Raw genomic sequence first — 20652 nt, forward strand, 5'->3', positions numbered from 1 at the left:
AAACAAGTACAAGTGTAGCACTATTGGAAATGTATGCATGCATTGTCATGACATTAAGGAATTAAATTTCTTTGGAATAGCGAAAAAATTCAACTCTTATGTTGGTGGTTATGCGAGATTGAGATCTCCAGAGATGATTGCACTCAAAGAGAATGCCAACATAAAAATAATCGTTGATGATAGAGGACAACTCCTTGCTACTGTTGCAGGTAACAAATTACCTACTGATACATCCAATCGTCAACTTTCGGGTATTAGCATTCAACGGAAGGTCAAAAAAAGAAAGGCCTACTCTTCTACTAATATCGTAAACCATATCTTGTCTACGTGCCGAAACTGTTACCTATGTAAAAATAATCTGATAATAGACAGTGAAATTGACAGTAAAATAAAATGGGCATTGACAGGAAATATAACTATAAAATAAAAACCTGAATCTATGAAAAACAAAGCACCAGGAAACGTTACTGCCATTGATCAAACAGTCAATAAACCAAATAATGCCAAAGACGAAAAGCATATTGAGTCTGTTGATGAGGCACCATTAAAAATTGTGTATGACACTAAATGGAATTGTGATTATTCTACTGATTACGAACTAAGAGAAGACAATAGCTACAATATCAAGAGAGAACATGGTGAACTATTTTATGGAACAGATTCAAAATGTCCAAAGTTAATCATTGATATTAATAATATATCAGAATATATTTTTGTATTAATATTCAACATAGCATTATCTCATTAAAAATATATTATGCATTACCTTGTTATGTGTTCATTATTTTTAGAGTAAGCTAGCATATCAAACGGTTAGAATGTCTATTAAAACATAGGAGATGTTAGAAAAGGAATTTGCATACATATATTGTCAGACACATGGGATAACATTGATAAAATCGATCTATCAGAATGAATAAATTCTTTATCAACATCCGTTGTTGGATATGTTATTATGTCATTATGAAATTTTTTTAAGTAAGTAGCAAACTCTTTCTTGAATTAACCTCTTGGATACACAATACAGAAATTTAATTCAGGAAATTATGAAAAAAAAAATTGAACAAATTCTTTATTAACATTCTTTATCGATTGAAGTCGCTTCCTAGACAGTCAATACAACAATTTCACAAAATCTAAGTATCAGATTGATTAAATTCTATATCAACATCCATTTGTCGGATACATGGAGATGAAATTGACAAAATCTAATTGTTAGAGTGAATAGATTTTATTTATCAACATCTTTTGTCAGATGCATCGAATAAAATTGACAGAATCTAAGTGTCAGAGTGAATAATTTATTTTGTATCAACATCTTTTATCAGTTACAACAATTATAAATAACAAAATCTAAATATCAGAGTGAATAAATGCTTTTTCAGCATCCTTTGTTGGATATGTTGAATAAAATATGCAAAGTCGACATAGCTTTATTTCATTTTTTAAGGTTAATTTAGGCGTGCTTACGTGCGCGCACGTAATCTTGCCTAAATTAACCTTAAAAAATGAAATATAGCTATGTCGACTTTGCATATTTTATTCAACATATCCAACAAAGGATGCTGAAAAAGCATTTATTCACTCTGATATTTAGATTTTGTTATTTATAATTGTTGTAACTGATAAAAAATGTTGATAAAAAATAAATTATTCACTCTGACACTTAGATTCTGTCAATTTTATTCGATGTATCTGACAAAAGATGTTGATAAATAAAATCTATTCACTCTAACACTTAGATTCTGTCAATTTCATCCCCATGTATCCGAGAAATGGATGTTGATATAGAATTTACTCAATCTGATACTTAGATTTTGTGAAATTGTTGTATTGACTGTCTAGGAAGTGACTTCAATCGATAAAGAATGTTAATACAGAATTTGTTCAATTTTTTTTTTCATAATTTCCTGAATTAAATTTCTGTATTGTGTATCCAAGAGGTGACACCAAGAAAGAGTTTATTACTTACTTACCTACTAAATTAAAATATTTTCATAATGACATAATAAAATATCCAACAACAGATGTTGATTAAGAATTTTTTCATTCTGATACCTGGATTTTATAAATTTTAACCTACGTGTGTCATAATCTATGTATGCAAATTCCTTTTCTTACATCTCCAATGTTCTAATAGACATTATAAACGTTTGTTGTGCTAGCATACTCTAAAGATAAGGAACACATAACAATGTAATGCATAACATATTTTTAATGAGATAATGCTATGTAGAATATTAATACAAAAATATATTATGATACATTATTAATATAAATGATTAACTTTGGACATTTTGAATCTGTTCCATAAAATAGTTCACCATATTCTCTCTTGATATTGTAGCTATTGTCTTCTTTTAGTTCGTAATCAGTAGAATATTCATTATTCCATTTAGAGTCATACACAATTTTTAATGGTGCCTCATCAACAGACTCAATATGCTTTTCATCTTTGGTATTATTTGGTTCATTGACTGTTTGATCAATGACAGTAACGTCTGCTGGTGCTTTGTTTTTCATCGATTCATCTTTATATTCCATAGTGATATTTTCTGCCAATGCCCTTTTTATTTTTCTGGCAATTTCACTGTCTATTATCCATTTTTTTTACATAGGTAACAGTTTCGGCACGTAGACAAGATATGGTTTACGATATTAGTAGAAGAGTAGGCCTTTCTTTTTTTAACCTTCCGTTGAATGCTAATACCCGAAAATTGACGATTGGATGTATCAGTAGGTAATGTGTTACCTGCAACAGTAGCAAGGAGTTGTCCTCTATCATCAACGATTATTTTTATGTTGGCATTCTCTTTGAGTACAATCATCTCTGGAGATCTCAATCTCGCATAACCACCAACATAAGAGTTGAATTTTTTCGCTATTCCAAAGAAATTTAATTCCTTACTGTCATGACAATGCATGCATACATTTCCAATAGTGCTACCACTTGTACTTGTTTCATAGTTTAAATACTTCTCCTTGTCGGTATTCAATGCTACAATAACCTTGTTATGTGAACACACTTTATTAAAATGCTCCATCTTCACTTTTTTTTTAATGATATGACTTATGTTTTTAACGTTCTACTGCGTAAAAAATACTGATTTAATACATGCAATATACTAGGTTGTGTCAATAACAGGACATAGAATACCAATGGGAAAGCCACATCTTATCTCTGACCAATAATAGAGTACAATTGTTAGAGCCGTAGGCATATTTTGTCATTTTAAGATACGTACAAAAAAAAATAAAAAATAAATAAGGTTGAATAGTTTCGAAGTTTAAAAAAAAAATAGTCTGTTTTTATGGAAAAAATATTGAATTAGAATCTTCATTTCTCATCATAATGAGCATCCAAAACTGGACTTAAGTTTCACATTTGAACTAGAGAATTGGTAGTTTCCATAATTTTCCTACAATAAACTAGAGTTTACGTTAAAAAACCCTTATTAGCTCAGATTTTACAGAAATAGTTTTATTTTTCGATCCAAAAATAGACTTAAGTTTCATATTTGAACCAGTGAATTGTATTTTCCATAATTTTCTTATAAAAAACTAGCGTTTACGGCCAACAACCCTTATTAGCTCAGATTTTACAGAAATGCTATATTTTTCGATCCATAACTGGACTTGATTTTCACGTATGAGCCAATGAATTGTATTTTCCATAATTTTCGTACTAAAAACTAGAGTTTACGGTCAAAAACCCTTTTAACTCAGATTTTATAGAAATGGTTTTATTTTTCGATCCATAAATAGACTTAAGTTTCAGATTTGAACCAGAGAATCGTATTTTCCAGAATTTTCTTACAAAAAACTAGAGTGTATGGTCAAAAACCCTTTTTTAGCTCAGATTTTACGGAAATAGTTTTATTTTTCGATCCAAAAATAGACTTAAGTTTCAGATTTGAACCAGAAATTTGTATTTTCCATAATTTTCTTACAAAAAACTAGAGTTTACGGTCAAAAAACCCTTTTTAGCTCGGATTTTATAGAAATAGCTTTATTTTTCGATCCAAAAATAGACTAGAGTTTCAGATTTCAACCAGACAATTGTATTTTCCATAATTTTCTTATAAAAAACTAGAGTTTACGGTCAAAAACCCTTATTAGCTCAGATTTTACAGAAATAGTTTATTTTTCGATCCAAAAATAGAATTAAGTTTCAGATTTGAGCCAGAGGATTATATTTTCCATAATTTGCTCACAAAAACTAGAGTTTAAGGGCAAAAACCCTTATTAGCTCAGATTTTACAGAAATAGTTTATTTTTCGATCCATAACTGGACTTAATTTTCACCTATGAGCCAACGAATTGTATTTTCCATAATTTTCTTACAAAAAAAAATAGATATTAAGGTAAAAAACCCCTATTAGCTCAGATTTTACAGAAATAGTTTATTTTTCGATCCAAAAATAGACTAAAGTTTCAGATTTGCACCAGAGAATTGTATTTTCCATAATTTTCGTACAAAAAACTAGAGTTTACTGCAAAAAACCCCTATTAGCTCAGATTTTATAGAGATTGTTTATTTTTCGATCCATAACTGGACTTAATTTTCACCTTTGAGCCAACGAATTGTATTTTCCATAATTTTCTTACAAAAAAAAACTAGAGTTTACGGTCAAAAACCCTTTTTTAGCTCAGATTTTATAGAAATAGTTTTATTTTTCGATCCAAAAAACGACTAAAGATGAGCCAACGAATTTTATTTTCCATAATTTGTTTACAAAAAAAAACGAGAGTTTACAGTCAAAACCCTCTATTAGCTCATATTTTACAGAAATAGCTTATTTTTCGATCAAAAAATAGACTAAAGTTTCAGATTTGAACCAGAGGATTGTATTTTCCATAATTTTCGTACAAAAAACTAGAGTTTACTGCAAAACACCCCTATTAGCTCAGATTTTATAGAGATTGTTTATTTTTCGATCCATAACTGGACTTAATTTTCACCTCTGAGCCAACGAATTGTATTTTCCATAATTTTCTTACAAAAAAAAACTAGAGTTTACGGTCCAAAACCCTTTTTTAGCTCAGATTTTATAGAAATAGTTTTATTTTTCGATCCAAAAAAAACGACTAAAGTATCAGATTTGAACCAGAATCCAACTCTTGCATTTCATGACAGAAATTCAAAATGAACTTCGAAAAATCAAGAGAATGTAACTGTGACAAGGTAAAGCACAACAAGTCACTACTGAAATATTCCAACTCTTGCATTTCACGACAGAAATTCAAAATGGAATTTGAAAAATTAAGAGAATGTAACTGTGATAAGGTAAAGCACAACAAAACACTACTGAAATATTCCAACTCTTGCATTTCAATGAAAGAAATTCAAAATGAACTATTAAAATCAACAGAATGTAACTGTGACAAGGTAAAGCACAACAAAACACTACTGAAATATTCCAACTCTTGCTTTTCACGACAGAAATTCAAAATGAACTTCGAAAAATCAAGAGAATGTAACTGTGACAAGGTAAAGCACAACAAGTCACTACTGAAATATTCCAACTTTTGCATTTCACGACAGAAATTCAAAATGAAATTTGAAAAATTAAGAGAATGTAACTGTGATAAGGTAAAGCACAACAAAACACTACTGAAATATTCCAACTCTTGCATTTTAATGAAAATAATTCAAAATGAACTATGAAAATCAACAGAAAGTAACTGTGACAAGGTAGAGCACAACAAAACTATACTGAAATATTCCAACTCTTGCATTTCACTACAGAAAATAAAAATTAACTTAAAAAAATCAATAGATTGTAACTTTGACAAGGTAAAGCCCAACAAGTCACTACTGAAATATTCCAACTCTTGAATTTAAATGAAAGAAATCAAAAATGAACTATGAAAATCAACAGAATGTAACTGTGACAAGGTATAGCACAACAAAACACTACTGAAATATTCCAACTTTTGCATTTCACGACAGAAATTCAAAATGAAATTCATAAAATCAAGAGAATGTAACTGTGACAAGGTCAAGCACAACAAGTCACTACTGAAATATTCCAACTCTTGCATTTCAACGAAAGAAATCCAAAATGAACTTTGAAAAATCATGAGAATGTAGCTGTGACAAGGTAAACCACGACAAGACACTACTGAAATATTCCAATTCTTGCACTTCACGAAAGAAATTCAAAATGAACTTTGAAAAATAAAGAGAATGTAAGTGTGACAAGGTAAAGCACAACAAAACACTACTGAAATATTCCAACTCTTGCATTTCAATGATATAAATAAAAAATAAAGTATTAAAATCAACAGAATGTAACTGTGACAAGGTAAAGCACAACAAAACACTACTGAAATATTCCAACTCTTGCATTTTACGAGAAAAATTCAAAATGAACTTCGAAAAATCAAGAGAATGTAACTGTGACAAGGTAAAGCACAACAATTCACTACTGAAATATTCCAACTCTTGCATTTTACGACAGAAATTCAAAATGAACTTCGAAAAATCAAGAGAATGTAACTGTGACAAGGTAAAGCACAACAAGTCACTACTGAAATATTCCAACTCTTGCATTTCACGACAGAAATTCAAAATGAACTTTGAAAAATCATGAGAATGTAGCTGTGACAAGGTAAACCACGACAAGACACTACTGAAATATTCCAATTCTTGCATTTCACGAAAGAAATTCAAAATGAACTTTGAAAAATTAAGAGAATGTAACTGTGACAAGGTAAAGCACAACAAAACACTAGTGAAATATTCTAACTCTTGTATTTCAATGAAAGAAATTCAAAATGAACTATGAAAATCAATAGAATGTAACTGTGACAAGGTAAAGCACAACAAAATACTACTGAAATATTCCAACTCTTGCATTTCACGACAGAAATTCAAAATGAACTTCGAAAAATCAAGAGAATGTAACTGTGACACGGTAAAGCACAACAAGTCACTACTGAAATATTCCAACTCTTGCATTTCACGACAGAAATTCAAAATGAACTTTGAAAAATCATGAGAATGTAGCTGTGACAAGGTAAACCACGACAAGACACTACTGAAATATTCCAATTCTTGCACTTCGCGAAAGAATTTCAAAATGTACTTTGAAAAATCAAGAGAATGTAACTGTGACAAGGTAAAGCACAACAAAACACTACTGAAATATTCCAACTCTTGCATTTCAATGAAAGAAATTCAAAATGAACTATGAAAATCAACAGAATGTAACTGTGACAAGGTAAAGCACAACAAAACACTACTGAAATATTCCAACTCTTGCATTTTATGAGAGAAATTCAAAATGAACTTCGAAAAATCAAGAGAATGTAACTGTGACAAGGTAAAGCACAACAAGTCACTACTGAAATATTCCAACTCTTGCATTTTACGACAGAAATTCAAAATGAACTTCGAAAAATCAAGAGAAAGTAACTGTGACAAGGTAAAGCACAACAAGTCACTACTGAAATATTCCAACTCTTGCATTTCACGACAGAAATTCAAAATGAACTTCGAAAAATCATGAGAATGTAGCTGTGACAAGGTAAAGCAGAACAAGTCACTGCTGAAATATTCCAACTCTTGCATTTCAACGAAAGAAATTCAAAATGAACTTTGAAAAATTAAGAGAATGTAACAATGACAAGGTAAAGCACAACAAAACACTACTGAAATATTCCAACTCTTGCATTTCAATGAAGGAAATTCAAAATGAACTTTCTGAGTATTTTTGGTTTTCCCTTCCATAATTGACCCCACCCTCCCCTGTCCTCAGAAATGGGTGAACAACGGGCCTATGAGCCTTCCCCTTGAGTAAGATCTCGTTTATTTTCGATTATGAGTATTTTTGGTTTTACATCTAAAATTGAATTCCCCTCTCCCCGTCCTTTAGACATGGTGGTCGGTGGTGTCTCTGAGCCTTGCCCTTGAGGCAGATCCCGTTTATTTTCGATTCTGAGAATTTTTGGTTTTCCATCCAAAATTGACTCCCCCTCCCACCTGCCCTCAGAAATGGAGGAGCGGAAGACCTCTGAGCCGTCCCCGTGAGGCCTATCCCCTTTTTTTTAGATTCTGAGCATTTTTGGTGTTCCCTCCAAAATTGACTCCCCTCTCCCCTGCCCTCAGAAATTGGGGAACGAAGGGCCTCTGATCCTTGGCCTTGAGGCAGATCCCGTTTATTTTCGATTCTGAGTATTTTTGGTTTTCCCTCCAAAATTGACTCCCCCTCCCCCCGGCCCTCAGAAATGGAGGAAGGGGGGGCCTCTGAGCCTTGCCCTTGAGGCAGATCCCCTATATTTTCGATTCTGAGCATTTTTGGTTTTCCCTCCAAAATTGACCCCCCCTCCCCTGCCCTCAGGAATCGGGGAACGAAGGGCCTCTGAGCCTTGGCCTTGAGGAAGATCCCATTTATTTTCGATTCTGAGTATTTTTGGTTTTCCCTCCAAAATTGACCCTCCCCCCCCCTCCCCGGCCCTCAGAAAAGGTGGAAGGAAGGGCCTCTCAGCCTTCCCCTTGAGGCAGATCCCATTTATTTTCTATTCTGAGTATTTTTGGTTTTCCCTCCAAAATTGACCCGCCCCCCCCTCCTCTGCCCTCAGAAATGGGGGAATGAAGGGCCTCTGAGCCTTCCCCTTGAGGCAGATCCCATTTATTTTCGATTCAGAGTATTTTTGATTTTCCCTCCAAAATTGACACATTGGAGAGGTAAAGCTAGGTCAGCTCACAATGTCATTCTATCGTCGTTAGTCATTTTCATAGACTGATTTTGTTTCAAATTTATAACAAATTACCTGAGTTAACAACCCCTTCGGGGTTACCTTAACTGTTAATCAGTTTAATCCTCTTTTTTTCTCCACCTTCATACAATCACTAATTAGAATCATTCACACTCCTATTATTCAAAACATTAATTAATATTGTTCATAGTGTCCAATTTGCGAATTCCTTATCCCTTTTTGCAAAAATGTCAAATACTCACTCTCTTTGAAAAACTAAACCAGACTATACCCACCAAACCAAACAATACCCTCCAAACCAGATTATACCCACCAAACCAGCCTTGCTATAGCAGGAAGGAACGTAAAGGCCCCAAATCCATAGGTACATGCTCTGGAAAGGTGCCATGGAACGTAAAGGCCCAGAAACTTATAGTTGACCCAGAAACTTGTCTGCTTGGCCCAGAAACATGTCTGGTTGGCCCGGAAACTTGTCTGGTAGGTTTTGTATAATTCCTTGTGCAATTGAAACTGTAGTGTATATTCTTGTGCAATTCCTTGTGCAATTGAAACTGTAGTGTATATTCTTGTGCTCGTCAATGTACTCGTCAAATCAGCACCTAGGATACTACTCCCTTTATCGACTTGCTGTAATTGAGAGCGTGATTGAATTTGATAGAGCAGGAAGTAAAAATGGAAGCTTTGAGAAGCGCCGAAAAAACCTTGTCAGTAATGTGGTCTCTGTTGTCGAAGACCAATATTGATCCCTTTACATGTGATGAGGAACCTTTGGTGAATATCATTTCATCAAGTCACTGATGAAACTTTTGAGTGCACTTGCTAGTGGTTTAAAAGCATTTGAAGCATATTTCGATGAAAAACCCAACCCCTTTTCAAAGGTTAATGTAAAGACTATGGATTGCGAAACAAAACAGACCAAACGCTCAACGACAAAGCCCGGTAGCAGCGTTTACGCTGAATTGGAAGCTGTTAAAGAATTTTGGTTACTGTTGGCCCTAGTCAAGGATCTACGCTTGAGATGTATGTAAGATCATGCCACACGAACTTTTGCCCTACGCCCCAGCAATATTTGAAGCAGTAGCTAGTGAACGTATTAAACTTCAATCGGGTACGAAATTAAGTTTTCTCGAGTTCATTCGTACCTCTGCAAGTTTAGAAAGTTGGCCTAGCGAAGTACCAATTAACACGGTCACGGGAACTGGTGTGGTTGTAGATTTCATGCCGTTAATCCGGTCGCAAGTGCCAGACAAAACCGAAACCGTTAAGGCATTTTCGAAACGAATCCTTGCAAGGCTCTTAAATTGACTCCCAAAATCTACAACCGAGCTGCATATCGTAGCTTATCGGTATGACGGAGTGTTCGGTCTTGTAAACATTTCCAGGAATCCTATTGTTCTAAAATATAGCAGTGGATGTCGTGAGTGGAGAGGAAATACAGTAACGAAGAGTTTTATCGTTAAGAAGAGCATGGTGCTAGAAAACTGGGATATTTTGCTTATGCAGTCAGAGAGTAAGGCAAGACTTATCGAATGTATTTTTGAATTGCGGAGTCATGTCTGTCTTTCTGAATTAAGATTTACCATTTACCTCTCTGTTGGATTCAGTGACAGAATGAAGGTGCTAAAACTGGTCCCATCCAAAATAACTTTAGATCCGAACGTGGACTACGAAGCTAACTTGTGCTGCACACATGAAAAAGCAGACACGTGTGCTGCTCTCCATGGTGCCGAATGCTACAGAAATGGATGTTCCCAAGTAATTGTTGAAGCGAATGACACAGACATTGTTGTCATTTTATTACGGAACTATAGCGAAATATTCCTCTGCAGGTGTGACCCAGGTTGTGAACCCGAGCTCTACGTTCAGTTCCGTGACAAAGTCTTTCCGATCCTTAAAATTGTGAATAGAACATCGTAGGCTGTTGTAGAGTCAATAGGGCTGCTACATTGCATTAGTGGAAGTGATATGGTCAGTTTTTTCTTCTCGAAGGGCAAAAAAACATTTGCTACATCTGCTGTTAAATCACAACTTATTCAAGAAATTGCTGATCTTACACTGAAAGTGAGGAATGATATCAAAAACATTATTATGTACGAGCCCGAAATCTTGCTTACCTGTACAAAATTGGCTGTATCGGTATATAGCAAAAAACAGTCCGAATATGATTCTCTCAATGACCTCCGAATTCATTTGTTTCCCAGAAAAAAGAACTTGAATAGCTTACCCCCAACAGATGGTTTTTTCGTACATCACGTCAAGAGAGCTATGCTTCAGTGGAGCATTATTCTTCAGGCTGTGATTCCTAAGCCCTATGTCTTCAACCCGTTTGAGTTTGGCTGGACCCATCACGACAATTTAGGAGCCAGTCCAGTGACTTCAGCGGTGAACCCCTGGCCTTCATCTGTCAACAAGGCTTCAACCTTTTGTTACTGTAAAACTGTGTGTGGTAAAAGTGCCCTTGTTTGGGGTTAAAGCCATGCGACATTCTTTGCGCATATGATGGGCGATGTGGTGCCGACAGCAACGATTTGGACGAGGATTAGCGGGATTTTTTGGTATGTTTGAGGAAAACCGTTGGGATGTGCGGGAATTGTATTTTGACAGGCTTTACCTGTAGCTTTACTAATTTAATTTCAACACAAGTATTTTCATATAGATGTACAGTACTTAAAATAATAAATACTATTTAATCATGTTACCGGTTTAAGCTTTCAGCTTTTATCTAGCATGGTTCTTCCGTGTCCGTTTACTACCTTGCAAAGCTTCGTAGGTTCATTATAATCTGGATTTACAACTATAATTATAAGAAAATCAGAGCTTATAGCAAATTAAATAGCATATAGCAACTAAAGTTAAAATACGATGACTAAGTCAACACTACCGTTGGACTCGGTGTCAAAATTTGGCATAAAAACATGTCCTACAATACCATTTATCAAAGATTGGGCTGCAAAGTAAAGTTCATATTCGGATTTGGCATTAAATTCTAGCATAAAAGATGTGTCACATCATCATTTTGGAAAAATGTATTTTTGTATATATTTTTTGGCCTACACTTTTTCAAAAAATTCTAGACCGCTTCACCGAACAGTTTAAGCTTTGAACTTTACGGAAATGTGAAGCTAAATAGGACAGGTAAATTCTGGAAAAGAATGAACAGCAAAAAATTATTAGAAACGTCCGAGATACGTGGTTTAGTTGAAAATGAACCTTTGAATTTTGATATTTTCGGGGAAAATTAATAAATATTGGCCTATAGCGCCTGGGCTATACAATATATCGGAAAAAAATTAACATTTTCAATGAGAAGACCCTATTAGGACCAAAATGAGATGTCGCACCGCTAAATCGGAGTGGTAAAACCTTAGAAAAAAATAAACAGTCTGCACCCGTTTTATAGGCCTAAAAAGGGTGTTTTTTGGCTTTTAAAAGGTCAATCCGTGATCTCCAGCTTTGCCACTATCCATATTCGGATCCAGCGTGGTCGATATAGTCGGAAACTGTTGTCAAACTGACTGTGTCCTTCTGATCACCTAATTGCCACATTATAGAGGTCTGGCCCCCGGACTATGAAACTAAATTAAAAACTACTATTTGTGTCCAGATTTTTAAAAGGGTGTATGTTGTTAAAACTTGCTGAACATTTTTCTTCAGCATATAAATAGCAGGTCAGATCTCCATTAAACCAAAAATGACCAAAAATAAAATCAAATAATCTACCAAGCGTGAAACTACCACAAATCAGCATCGATAAATAAATGAAACCCAACACGAACAGAAATTACAATAAATACCTGAGTCAAACTCAAATCAAGCAGAAATTAACATGAGTAAGGCTCAAAACCCCTATGCCTTCCCAAGGCCAGAAAATAATTTGCACTTTACTGAAAAAATAAAAATGAATGCGCATTGTCAGTTCAATATAAATATACTGATATTTAGTAATAAAAATTTCAAGATTATTTGATCTATTAAAGTTATAAAAGTAAAAAAATTTATATTTTTTTCAGTAAACAAACAAATAAACGCACATCCGTAATCTTTCTTCTTGCGAAAAATGCTAAATTCCACACTTTCGCAAATAGGAGTTTGAAACCTCTTTAGTAGCGTTTTTGATGCGCTGAATCTGATGGTGTGATTTTCATAAGGATTCTATGACTTTTAAGGGGTGTTTCCTTCTTTTTTTTTGAAAATCAGGTAAATTTTCTCAGGCTCGTAGCCTTTAATGGGTAAGACTAAACTTAATGAAACTTATATATTTGAAATCAGCATAATAAACCGATACTTTTGATATATCTATTGGTATCATAATTTCGTTTTGTAGAGTTTCGGTTTCTATTGAGCTGGATCCAGTAGCGGATCCATGGGGGGGGGGGGGTCGGGGAGGGGGCATTCCCCCCCCTTGCTTGGGCAAAAAGTTCTATCATTATATTTTCTGTGACTTGATTGTGATATCAACGCTTGGATCAACGCATCTTTGAAAAGGATCGGACAACACTTGGTCTTTCCGGCTTAAGTCTTGAGGGACTTGTCTAAAGTGTTTGGTGTCACCCTAACTTACAAGGCATCTTGAAGCTCGTCATCTCGTAAATTGTTGAAGCTTCAAAAAGTGTGCGCGTCAAAACCTGTTTCTTATTCAATAACTAAGCAAAAATCTTCAATGCCCCCCCCCCCGACCCCCCCCCCCCTTGCTTGGGCAAAAAGTTCTATTATTATATTTTCTGTGACTTGATTGTGATATCAACGCTTGGATCAACGCATCTTTGAAAAGGATCGGACGACACTTGGTCTGTCTGCCTTAAGTCTTTAGGAAATTGTCTAGAGTGTTTGGTGTCACCCGAACTTACAAGGCATTTTGAAGCTTGTCATCTCGTAAATCGTTGAAGCTTCAAAAAGTGTGCGCGTCAAAACCTGTTTCTTATTCAATAACTAAGCAAAAATCTTGAAATGACTCTGATAACACATACGCCTTAGGGTTAGTCATGATTCTAGAAGGGTTTCAAAAGTATACAATTTTTGGATAATATTAACCAGTTATGATGTCGAAGCGAAAGCAGATAACCCTCGACAACTTTTTTGGTTCGTGAGCTAAAGCTAGGCGAGTGGACGCCGTAACTGAAGATAGAAATAATGAGAATTACAGTGTTAGCAGTGATTCCAGCGCTTTGACTAATAGTGAGATAGTGCATGATTCGTTAGCATCAATCGAAGAGTGTAGCCCCAAACCTAACACAAACATCGAAAATATAAGCACTTTCTACGAAAATGATATCGGAAGCTATATCGATAGACTTGAAAAACTGGATGATCGTACGCGATATCAATTTCTTCAGAACCCGTGGATTCCAACGTCTAACTACAGCTTCCCCCTATTCAGTTCACAAGAAGCGGGGCAGGGACGAAAAGAGATTTTTCAATCTTACTCGCTTGGAAGAATTTCATTGGCTAGTACTTTCGAATAAGATGAGGGACTTATTCTGTAAATTTTATGTTTTGTTTAACGTTCGAGGGGCTGGAGGCTCCAATCAATTGCAAAAGTTGGTAAAGAAGCCCCTCGTAACTTTTCCTAAGCTAACTGGAAAAGACGGTGACTTGGTATATCATGAAAATAATCAGTATCACCGCGATTCAGTTGACGCAGGCAAACATTTCCTTCTAAAATATGACAACCCTGAAACCAACATTTAAATCTTGTAAACGAACAACGTAGCCAACAAGTGCAGGAAAACAGAGCGAGATTGAAGCCAATTGTAAAATCAATTGTTTTCTTGGGTCGACAGAACATTGCTCTTTGTGGCCATAGAGATGATGGAGAATTATTGGCAGAAAAGGACTCATTGACAAACGAAGGGAACTTTCGAGAACTTTTAAGGCACCGTGTAAATAGTGGCGATATCACTTTAAAAGGACATTTGGAAAGCCCAGGTGCAAATGCTATATGTATAAGCAAAAAACAAAGAATGAATTAATTGAATCTTGTGCCAAAGAGGTTCTTAAAGAAATTCTTATACAAATCCATTCTGCTAAATTTTACAATGCGATTTCTAATAAAACAATAGATATGTCACACAAGCCACAGCTAAGTATTGCCCTTTGCTACAATTACAATTGCACAAGACGTGAGGATTTCGTTGGTTTTTTAGACCTACACGAAACATATTACTCGGACAGCATTGGAAACTTCGAACCGACCATTAAAGGGGAAACGCTTGGAAATGTTGTGTTGGATTTTCTTCGATCTCTCAGGCTAGACTTGGAAAATTGAGTGGGCATAGGCACTGATGGATGTGCTATGATGGTTTCAGAACATTGTGGAGCTGTAAAAGAAGTTCAAGAGGTAGCAAGGAATGCCCTGCGTTGCCCATGTTTCAACCATGCTCTAAATCTTTCCATGTCAAAAACTTCTTCTATCCAGAGTGTTAAAGACTCCATCGGAGTAATAAAAAAAGTAGTTGCTTTTTTTGGTGCTTCTGCAAAGTACAATTATGCTTTAAGCAGAGTAATGAAAGCACAGCTATCTGGCATACGTGAAACGTGCTGGATAGAAAGGCACGAATCCATGATACATGTTGTGGTAGAGCTCCCTAAGATAGTGGAAGCTCTTGAGATCATCAGCGGCTGGGCAGAATACATAACTGGAGCAAAAGCAAAATCCTTATTGACTGCTGTCACATCCTCCGACCTGATAGTAACCATTTACTCTCTTAGTAACATATCTGGACTAATTTTACCACTCAGTCGGCAACTCAGTACCACTCAGTACCACTCATTTCAGAAGAAGAGCTTAGACCTCGCGTCTGCAGCAAGCCATGTTAAGGACCTTCTTACCCAGCTGCAAGTCAAACGTCGGGGGAGTGAAAGCGAGTTTAAAAACAGATTTGACGAGGTAACTAAAGTGGCAACCGAACTAGGTTTAGAAATAACAGTCCCTCGGATAGCGAAAAAGTCAACGAGTCGGATTCATTTACCATTCAATTCACACGGAGAATATTATAGATGGTTAAGTTTTACTTTTCTATTGAACACACTCATTTCGAACTTAGAAAGTCGTTTTTTCGTGGAAATGCCGGACACTATCAAGCGTGGTACTTCCTTGTTAGTAAACTATGCAGAAACAAACAAACAAAAGTTCGCTGATATAATTCATGACTTGTCACAGTAATACTGGTCAGTAATCGTTTTCCACTCCCAATCAGTTTGTAAATCTACCCTGATTAAAGAAGCAACACCACGAAAAGCACTGTGGCTTCGTCTGAGAGAAAGCAATGCAGGCACAGGTAGAATACCTGGAGAAGATTGAAAACGTGGCTAAGAAATAAAATGACGGAGGAAAGACTCACCGGACTTGCCCTTCTTCATGTTCACCGTGATATTGACATAAGTGTAGAAAGTGTTATTGATAGATTTGCTAATAGTGGAAATAGGAGGCGAGAATTTGTTATATAATATTGATAGTGTTTCTATAAATATATTTTTGTGGATAGCTCTACACAACCGACAGCTAAATGACGGATAGAAGCAGAGGCATGCAACTTTCAAAATCAGTAAGGTACGTTAGGCTTAATTTCGAATGGGGATTTTTCGCAACGAGTCGCCCCCCTTCCTAAAATCCTGGATCCGCTACTGGCTGGGTCGCTCCTTACTTACAGTTCGTTACCACGAACTGTTTGAAAAACGAATTTTAAGTAAAAAAAAAGTTTGAGGGAAATGCTTAACTGTATGGTGGTGATGGTAAAATTTATTTCTTCGTACTCTTTAGTGTTTAGTGGTAAAAATGAAGTTTTTTTTGTGAAAATAATGGTAATTATATAGGAGCTACGGAATACTTATCTGATTTCGATCCTTTTTTGCGGGAACACTTCAAAAATCATTTGAAACACCTTTTAAATTTTAAATCAGCATTCTCTAAAAACTGATTCTCTTTTAGCTGCATAATGCTCCAATCAATAAACCTGTCAAATCTAAGGCATGGGAAAAAAGCCCGAGAAAATCTCCATTTGTAAACGAACCTGTTATTGCCCTGTTATTATTTTGTTCTAGAGATATTGTTTGAGTATGTTATTGCCCTGTTATTATTTTTGTTCTAGAGATATTGTTTGAGCGTGTCTCTTAGGTAGAGTTAGCTGTTTAAAGTAGCAAAATAACATTTTCCGGTCCTGGATTGCTTCCTTGAATTTGCAAGGACTAAACTTTTCAGCAGGTCGCTCCAGCTTGGAGCTTGAACGTAGTACAAGGAAAAAAAGTAAGGAGAAGAAACAAGGGGGCTTTTAGAACGTAAATTGTTTAAATGAGAGTTCTTTTCACATAGAAACTTTTATTTCAAAAAAGTAGAAGAGTACAAATGTAAAATGTCTGATGTTCACCAGTAGCGCAGACCAGCACCATAGCCGTATCCACCATAGAAGGGACGATAGAGGCCTCCAGAGATGCCAGCACCATAACCTCCATAGAGCCCGCCATAACCATAGCCAAGTCCAGCACCATAGCCAAAACCGTAACTTGGAAGGAATGATTCACTTCCTTCAATGTCTGTGCCCTCCTTTTTTTCTTCTGCTGGTGCGCAGAATGCAATGGCGAAAAGACCAAGGAAAACCTGAAAGAATGAGTAGGGTTAACTAGGTTGTGCTTTCGAAAAGAAAGTCACTCTGAAAAAGAATTCACAGGGTATAACAAACATGTTTTTTTGCCTTGAATGTACCCCACAATTTAGGTTTTTTTTATCATATAACGCCCTGATTTAACAGTCGTCAAGATTTATGACTTTATATCCATAGTCAGTGTGTATAAATTGTCTAATGATGTCAAAAAAATTTAGTTGCAGTTAGGGAAAAGTTCTTTAAAAAATCCTTGACAATTATTAAATCCTCCTCCCTCTTGAAAAAAGGCAAATGAGGTCCAACGTTTGTCTGTATCTTAAAGAAGATGTTTGTTTTTTTTCATGAAAAAGTCCTAACGAAATTTTACGATTCTGTTATCCAATCACTCTCAACCTAAGTTAGTCAAACGCTCTTTTCTTGTGGAGATGAGTCAATATATAAAAAAAACTTAAGAAAGGAAAAATGTATTAAAGGTATCTATGAAATTCACGACAGCAGTGTAAATTATTTTTTGAGAATAATATCACTTTTGGTTTCAAAAAAGTGAGTTGATTTTGAGGGCTTTGCAAGTGTACACATTACTTACAAGTATTTTCATCATTTTTATTGGTTTTTGTTTTTTAATTAGCTTAGACAACATACAATCAAACACTGATATAAAGTTTGTTTGTTGATTGCTTATATTTGAAAATTGCCCTGCTTCTTGGCCTTGAATGGTAACCCGTGATGCTTTGTTTGAATTAGTCTCGCAAAGTATGACAAAACAGTCCATTATTCGATTTTTTCGTGGTTTCAGTAATCTAAACTAAAACAAATGTCTTTCGGAAATGCTAATATTTAATTTGATTATTGCCAATTTTATCAGATTTGAATGTACCAGAGCCAGGATAGAGGGTAATCAACACACAGGGAATTTTAAAAATAAGGTTCTAAAAGACGTTTCCGGACGATTTTGGGCATTTCTACAAAACATTTCCGACAACCCGAAATTTATCTGTATGCAGCTCCTAGAAATGAATAGACCCCGATCTAAGTGCAAATCTGTCGGCACTTCTAGTGTTGAAGCATTGAAGGGTATACGTGGAGAGAGATTTATGAAATAGTTGTGACCCTTTTGCATATCTTTGTAATGCAAGTCTGGACTATCAGAAGCAACGCTCTAGCATTTCCTGTTGTAAACATTAGTATTATTTTTCCCAGACCCACTTCACAAGGAAGGAATAGTCCTCGAAATATTGCAAGGGTTCATTTGATTTGAAATTGAAAGTTCTAGTGATTTTTATAATTATCCCGTAGGCAATGGGGAAAGGACTGTGAGTAATCGAAATTGACAATTGTATAAGAATATGACAAGAAAACTTTAGAAATGACAAGAAAATTTTAGAAATAACAAGAAAACTTGTATAATATTTCAGAAGCTGATAAGTGTTTTATGTTGAAAATTTCAGAAAATATTGAGGGGGATACTGAACCATATCAGTATGTGCAACAGATTTTCAAAAGGGTGTATCTACAATAATATTGGAAATGGCTAAGGGTTTTAAGTTGAAACTTCCAGGGAATACTGAGGTAAATTTTGGCCAAAGCCAAATAACACCACGTGGATCCTTATTATCAAAATGGCGTATCTGTATAGTACTAGCAACGGCTTAGATTATTAGGCTGAAGATATCAGGGAATGTTGAACTCAATCAAAAGACCCTACGTCAATCCTGGTTTTAAGGGTGCATCCCCAATGTTCTGGGAACGTCTAAGTTGAAACTTTTAAAAATGCTATAGGTGTGTTGAACTAAATCAAAAGATCGCCCCCTAGTCAATACCTTGCTCTTTAAGCTAAAGTTCGAATTTTGTTCTAATTCTTTAAAATGACCCTTAATCGCAAAGGCAGTTAATTAGAATAATTAACTGCCTTAGATCCAATCATATACGTAACAATTTCTGTTCGTTTTAAGTTTTGAGGTTGCTCCTTACTTTCAGTTGAAAAACTTGTTTTTTTATATTTAATTTCTTATCTTTTTCTTTAATAATGCTGGGAATTCCGGCACCTCCTTCATAGCAATGTCCCTTCCCCCATGAAAACTTCCTTCATGGAAATATCCTCCCACATAATCCCCGACCCACCCCCCCCCCACCTACCAGAAAAAATCCCCTCTGAAAATGTTTTTCTACTTCCCAACAGCCAATACTATATGTATACATTGGTAAGGTTCTTAACTTTCAGCCCTTTCCTAGAGAACTTTGGAGGATTAAGTCATTCTAAAAGAAATAGTTATCATATTTTGGACCATGCTGAACAAAATGACTATCTCAGAATTGGGATCGGGTGACTTTGGGAAAAAAATGAGCGTGGGAGGGGGCCTAGTTGCCCTCCATTTTTTGGTCATTTAAAAAGGGCACTAGAATTTTTAATTTCAGTTCCAATGAGCCCTCCCACGATATTCTAGAACCACTGGGTTGATACGATCACCCCTGGGAAAAAAAAACAAAAAAAAACACGTATCCGTGATCTTTCTTCTGGCAAAAAATGCAAAATTCGACATTTTTGTAGATAGGTGCTTGAAACCTCTACAATAGGGTTCTCTGATAAACTAAATATGATGGTGTGATTTTCATTAAGGTTCTATAGGTTTTAGTGGGTTTTACCCCCTTTTTTCTAAAATCAGCCAAATTTTCTCAAGCGCTTAACTTTTGATGGGTAAGACAAAACTTGATGAAACTTGTATATTTGAAATTAGAATTAAAATCTGATTCGTTTGATGAGTAGGAACCTATTGTTGAATGCTGACGGGAGTCCGTATATGGGTATAGAAGAGATTTATTGTCCTTGGTAAAAGCCTGGACGAGATTTAATGTCCATGGTAAAAACTTGGGACGAGATTTAATGTCCTTGGTAAAAGTGTTATTTCTAGACCAATCAGATGCCTAGAATCCCTGTACATACAAGACCACACCTCTTTCTAGACCTGTTTGATGGTTATATGGTTTGATGGTTTTGTTTGTTGATGGTTATATGGATTGGTGGTTTGATGCTTATATTGTTTGTTGGTTATATGGTTTGGTTATATGGTCAGATAAAAGCGTCTAACGGGAATAAGATCACGTGTCTCTTTCTAGGCCGAAGCTTTTAGGAATTACAGCAAATATTCAGAATTAATATAGTTATCAAGAAAATGGGATTTGACTAGAAAATGGATTTTTGACAGAATATTCAGAATTGATATAGTTATCAAGGAAATGGGATTTGACTAGAAAATGGACTCTTGATAAAGTAATATTCGGGATTTTAATTATGGGTTTTGACCCGGAGAGGTCCACTTCCAAAGTTTACAGA

The 20652-nt window shown here is 35.3% G+C and overlaps 2 protein-coding genes across 2 annotated transcripts in view; one reads left to right on the top strand and one right to left on the bottom strand.

Moving 5' to 3' along the window:
* LOC148941523 (ras-related and estrogen-regulated growth inhibitor-like protein) overlaps window positions 1–20652 on the top strand; it is a 387592-nt gene that overhangs the window by 67612 nt on the left and 299328 nt on the right. The gene's annotated exons all lie outside the window — the stretch shown is intronic.
* Window positions 17028–17971, bottom strand: LOC148941526 (uncharacterized). The gene is made up of 2 exons (XM_089104259.1): window positions 17908–17971; window positions 17028–17317 (listed from the first exon to the last, which is right to left on the bottom strand). Exons 1-2 carry the CDS (start codon window positions 17959–17961, stop codon window positions 17084–17086), a joined length of 288 nt encoding a protein of 95 aa, XP_088960385.1. The 5' UTR covers window positions 17962–17971; the 3' UTR covers window positions 17028–17083.

Source organism: Artemia sp. Qi Xiang Cuo, chromosome 18, assembly GCF_049724085.1.
Source record: "Artemia sp. Qi Xiang Cuo chromosome 18, ASM4972408v1, whole genome shotgun sequence".
In the NCBI taxonomy this organism is placed as follows: Eukaryota; Metazoa; Arthropoda; class Branchiopoda; order Anostraca; family Artemiidae; genus Artemia; species Artemia sp. Qi Xiang Cuo.

What these genes read in the sequence shown, in the direction of transcription:
- LOC148941526 (XM_089104259.1), bottom strand. Translation starts at nt 17,961, where the DNA reads ATGTTGTCTAAGCTAATTAAAAAACAAAAACCAATAAAAATGATGAAA. An exon ending in TAAAAATGATGAAAATACTT is followed by an intron (nt 17,318 to 17,907) that starts GTAAGTAATGTG and finishes TCATTCTTTCAG; the next exon opens with GTTTTCCTTGGTCTTTTCGC.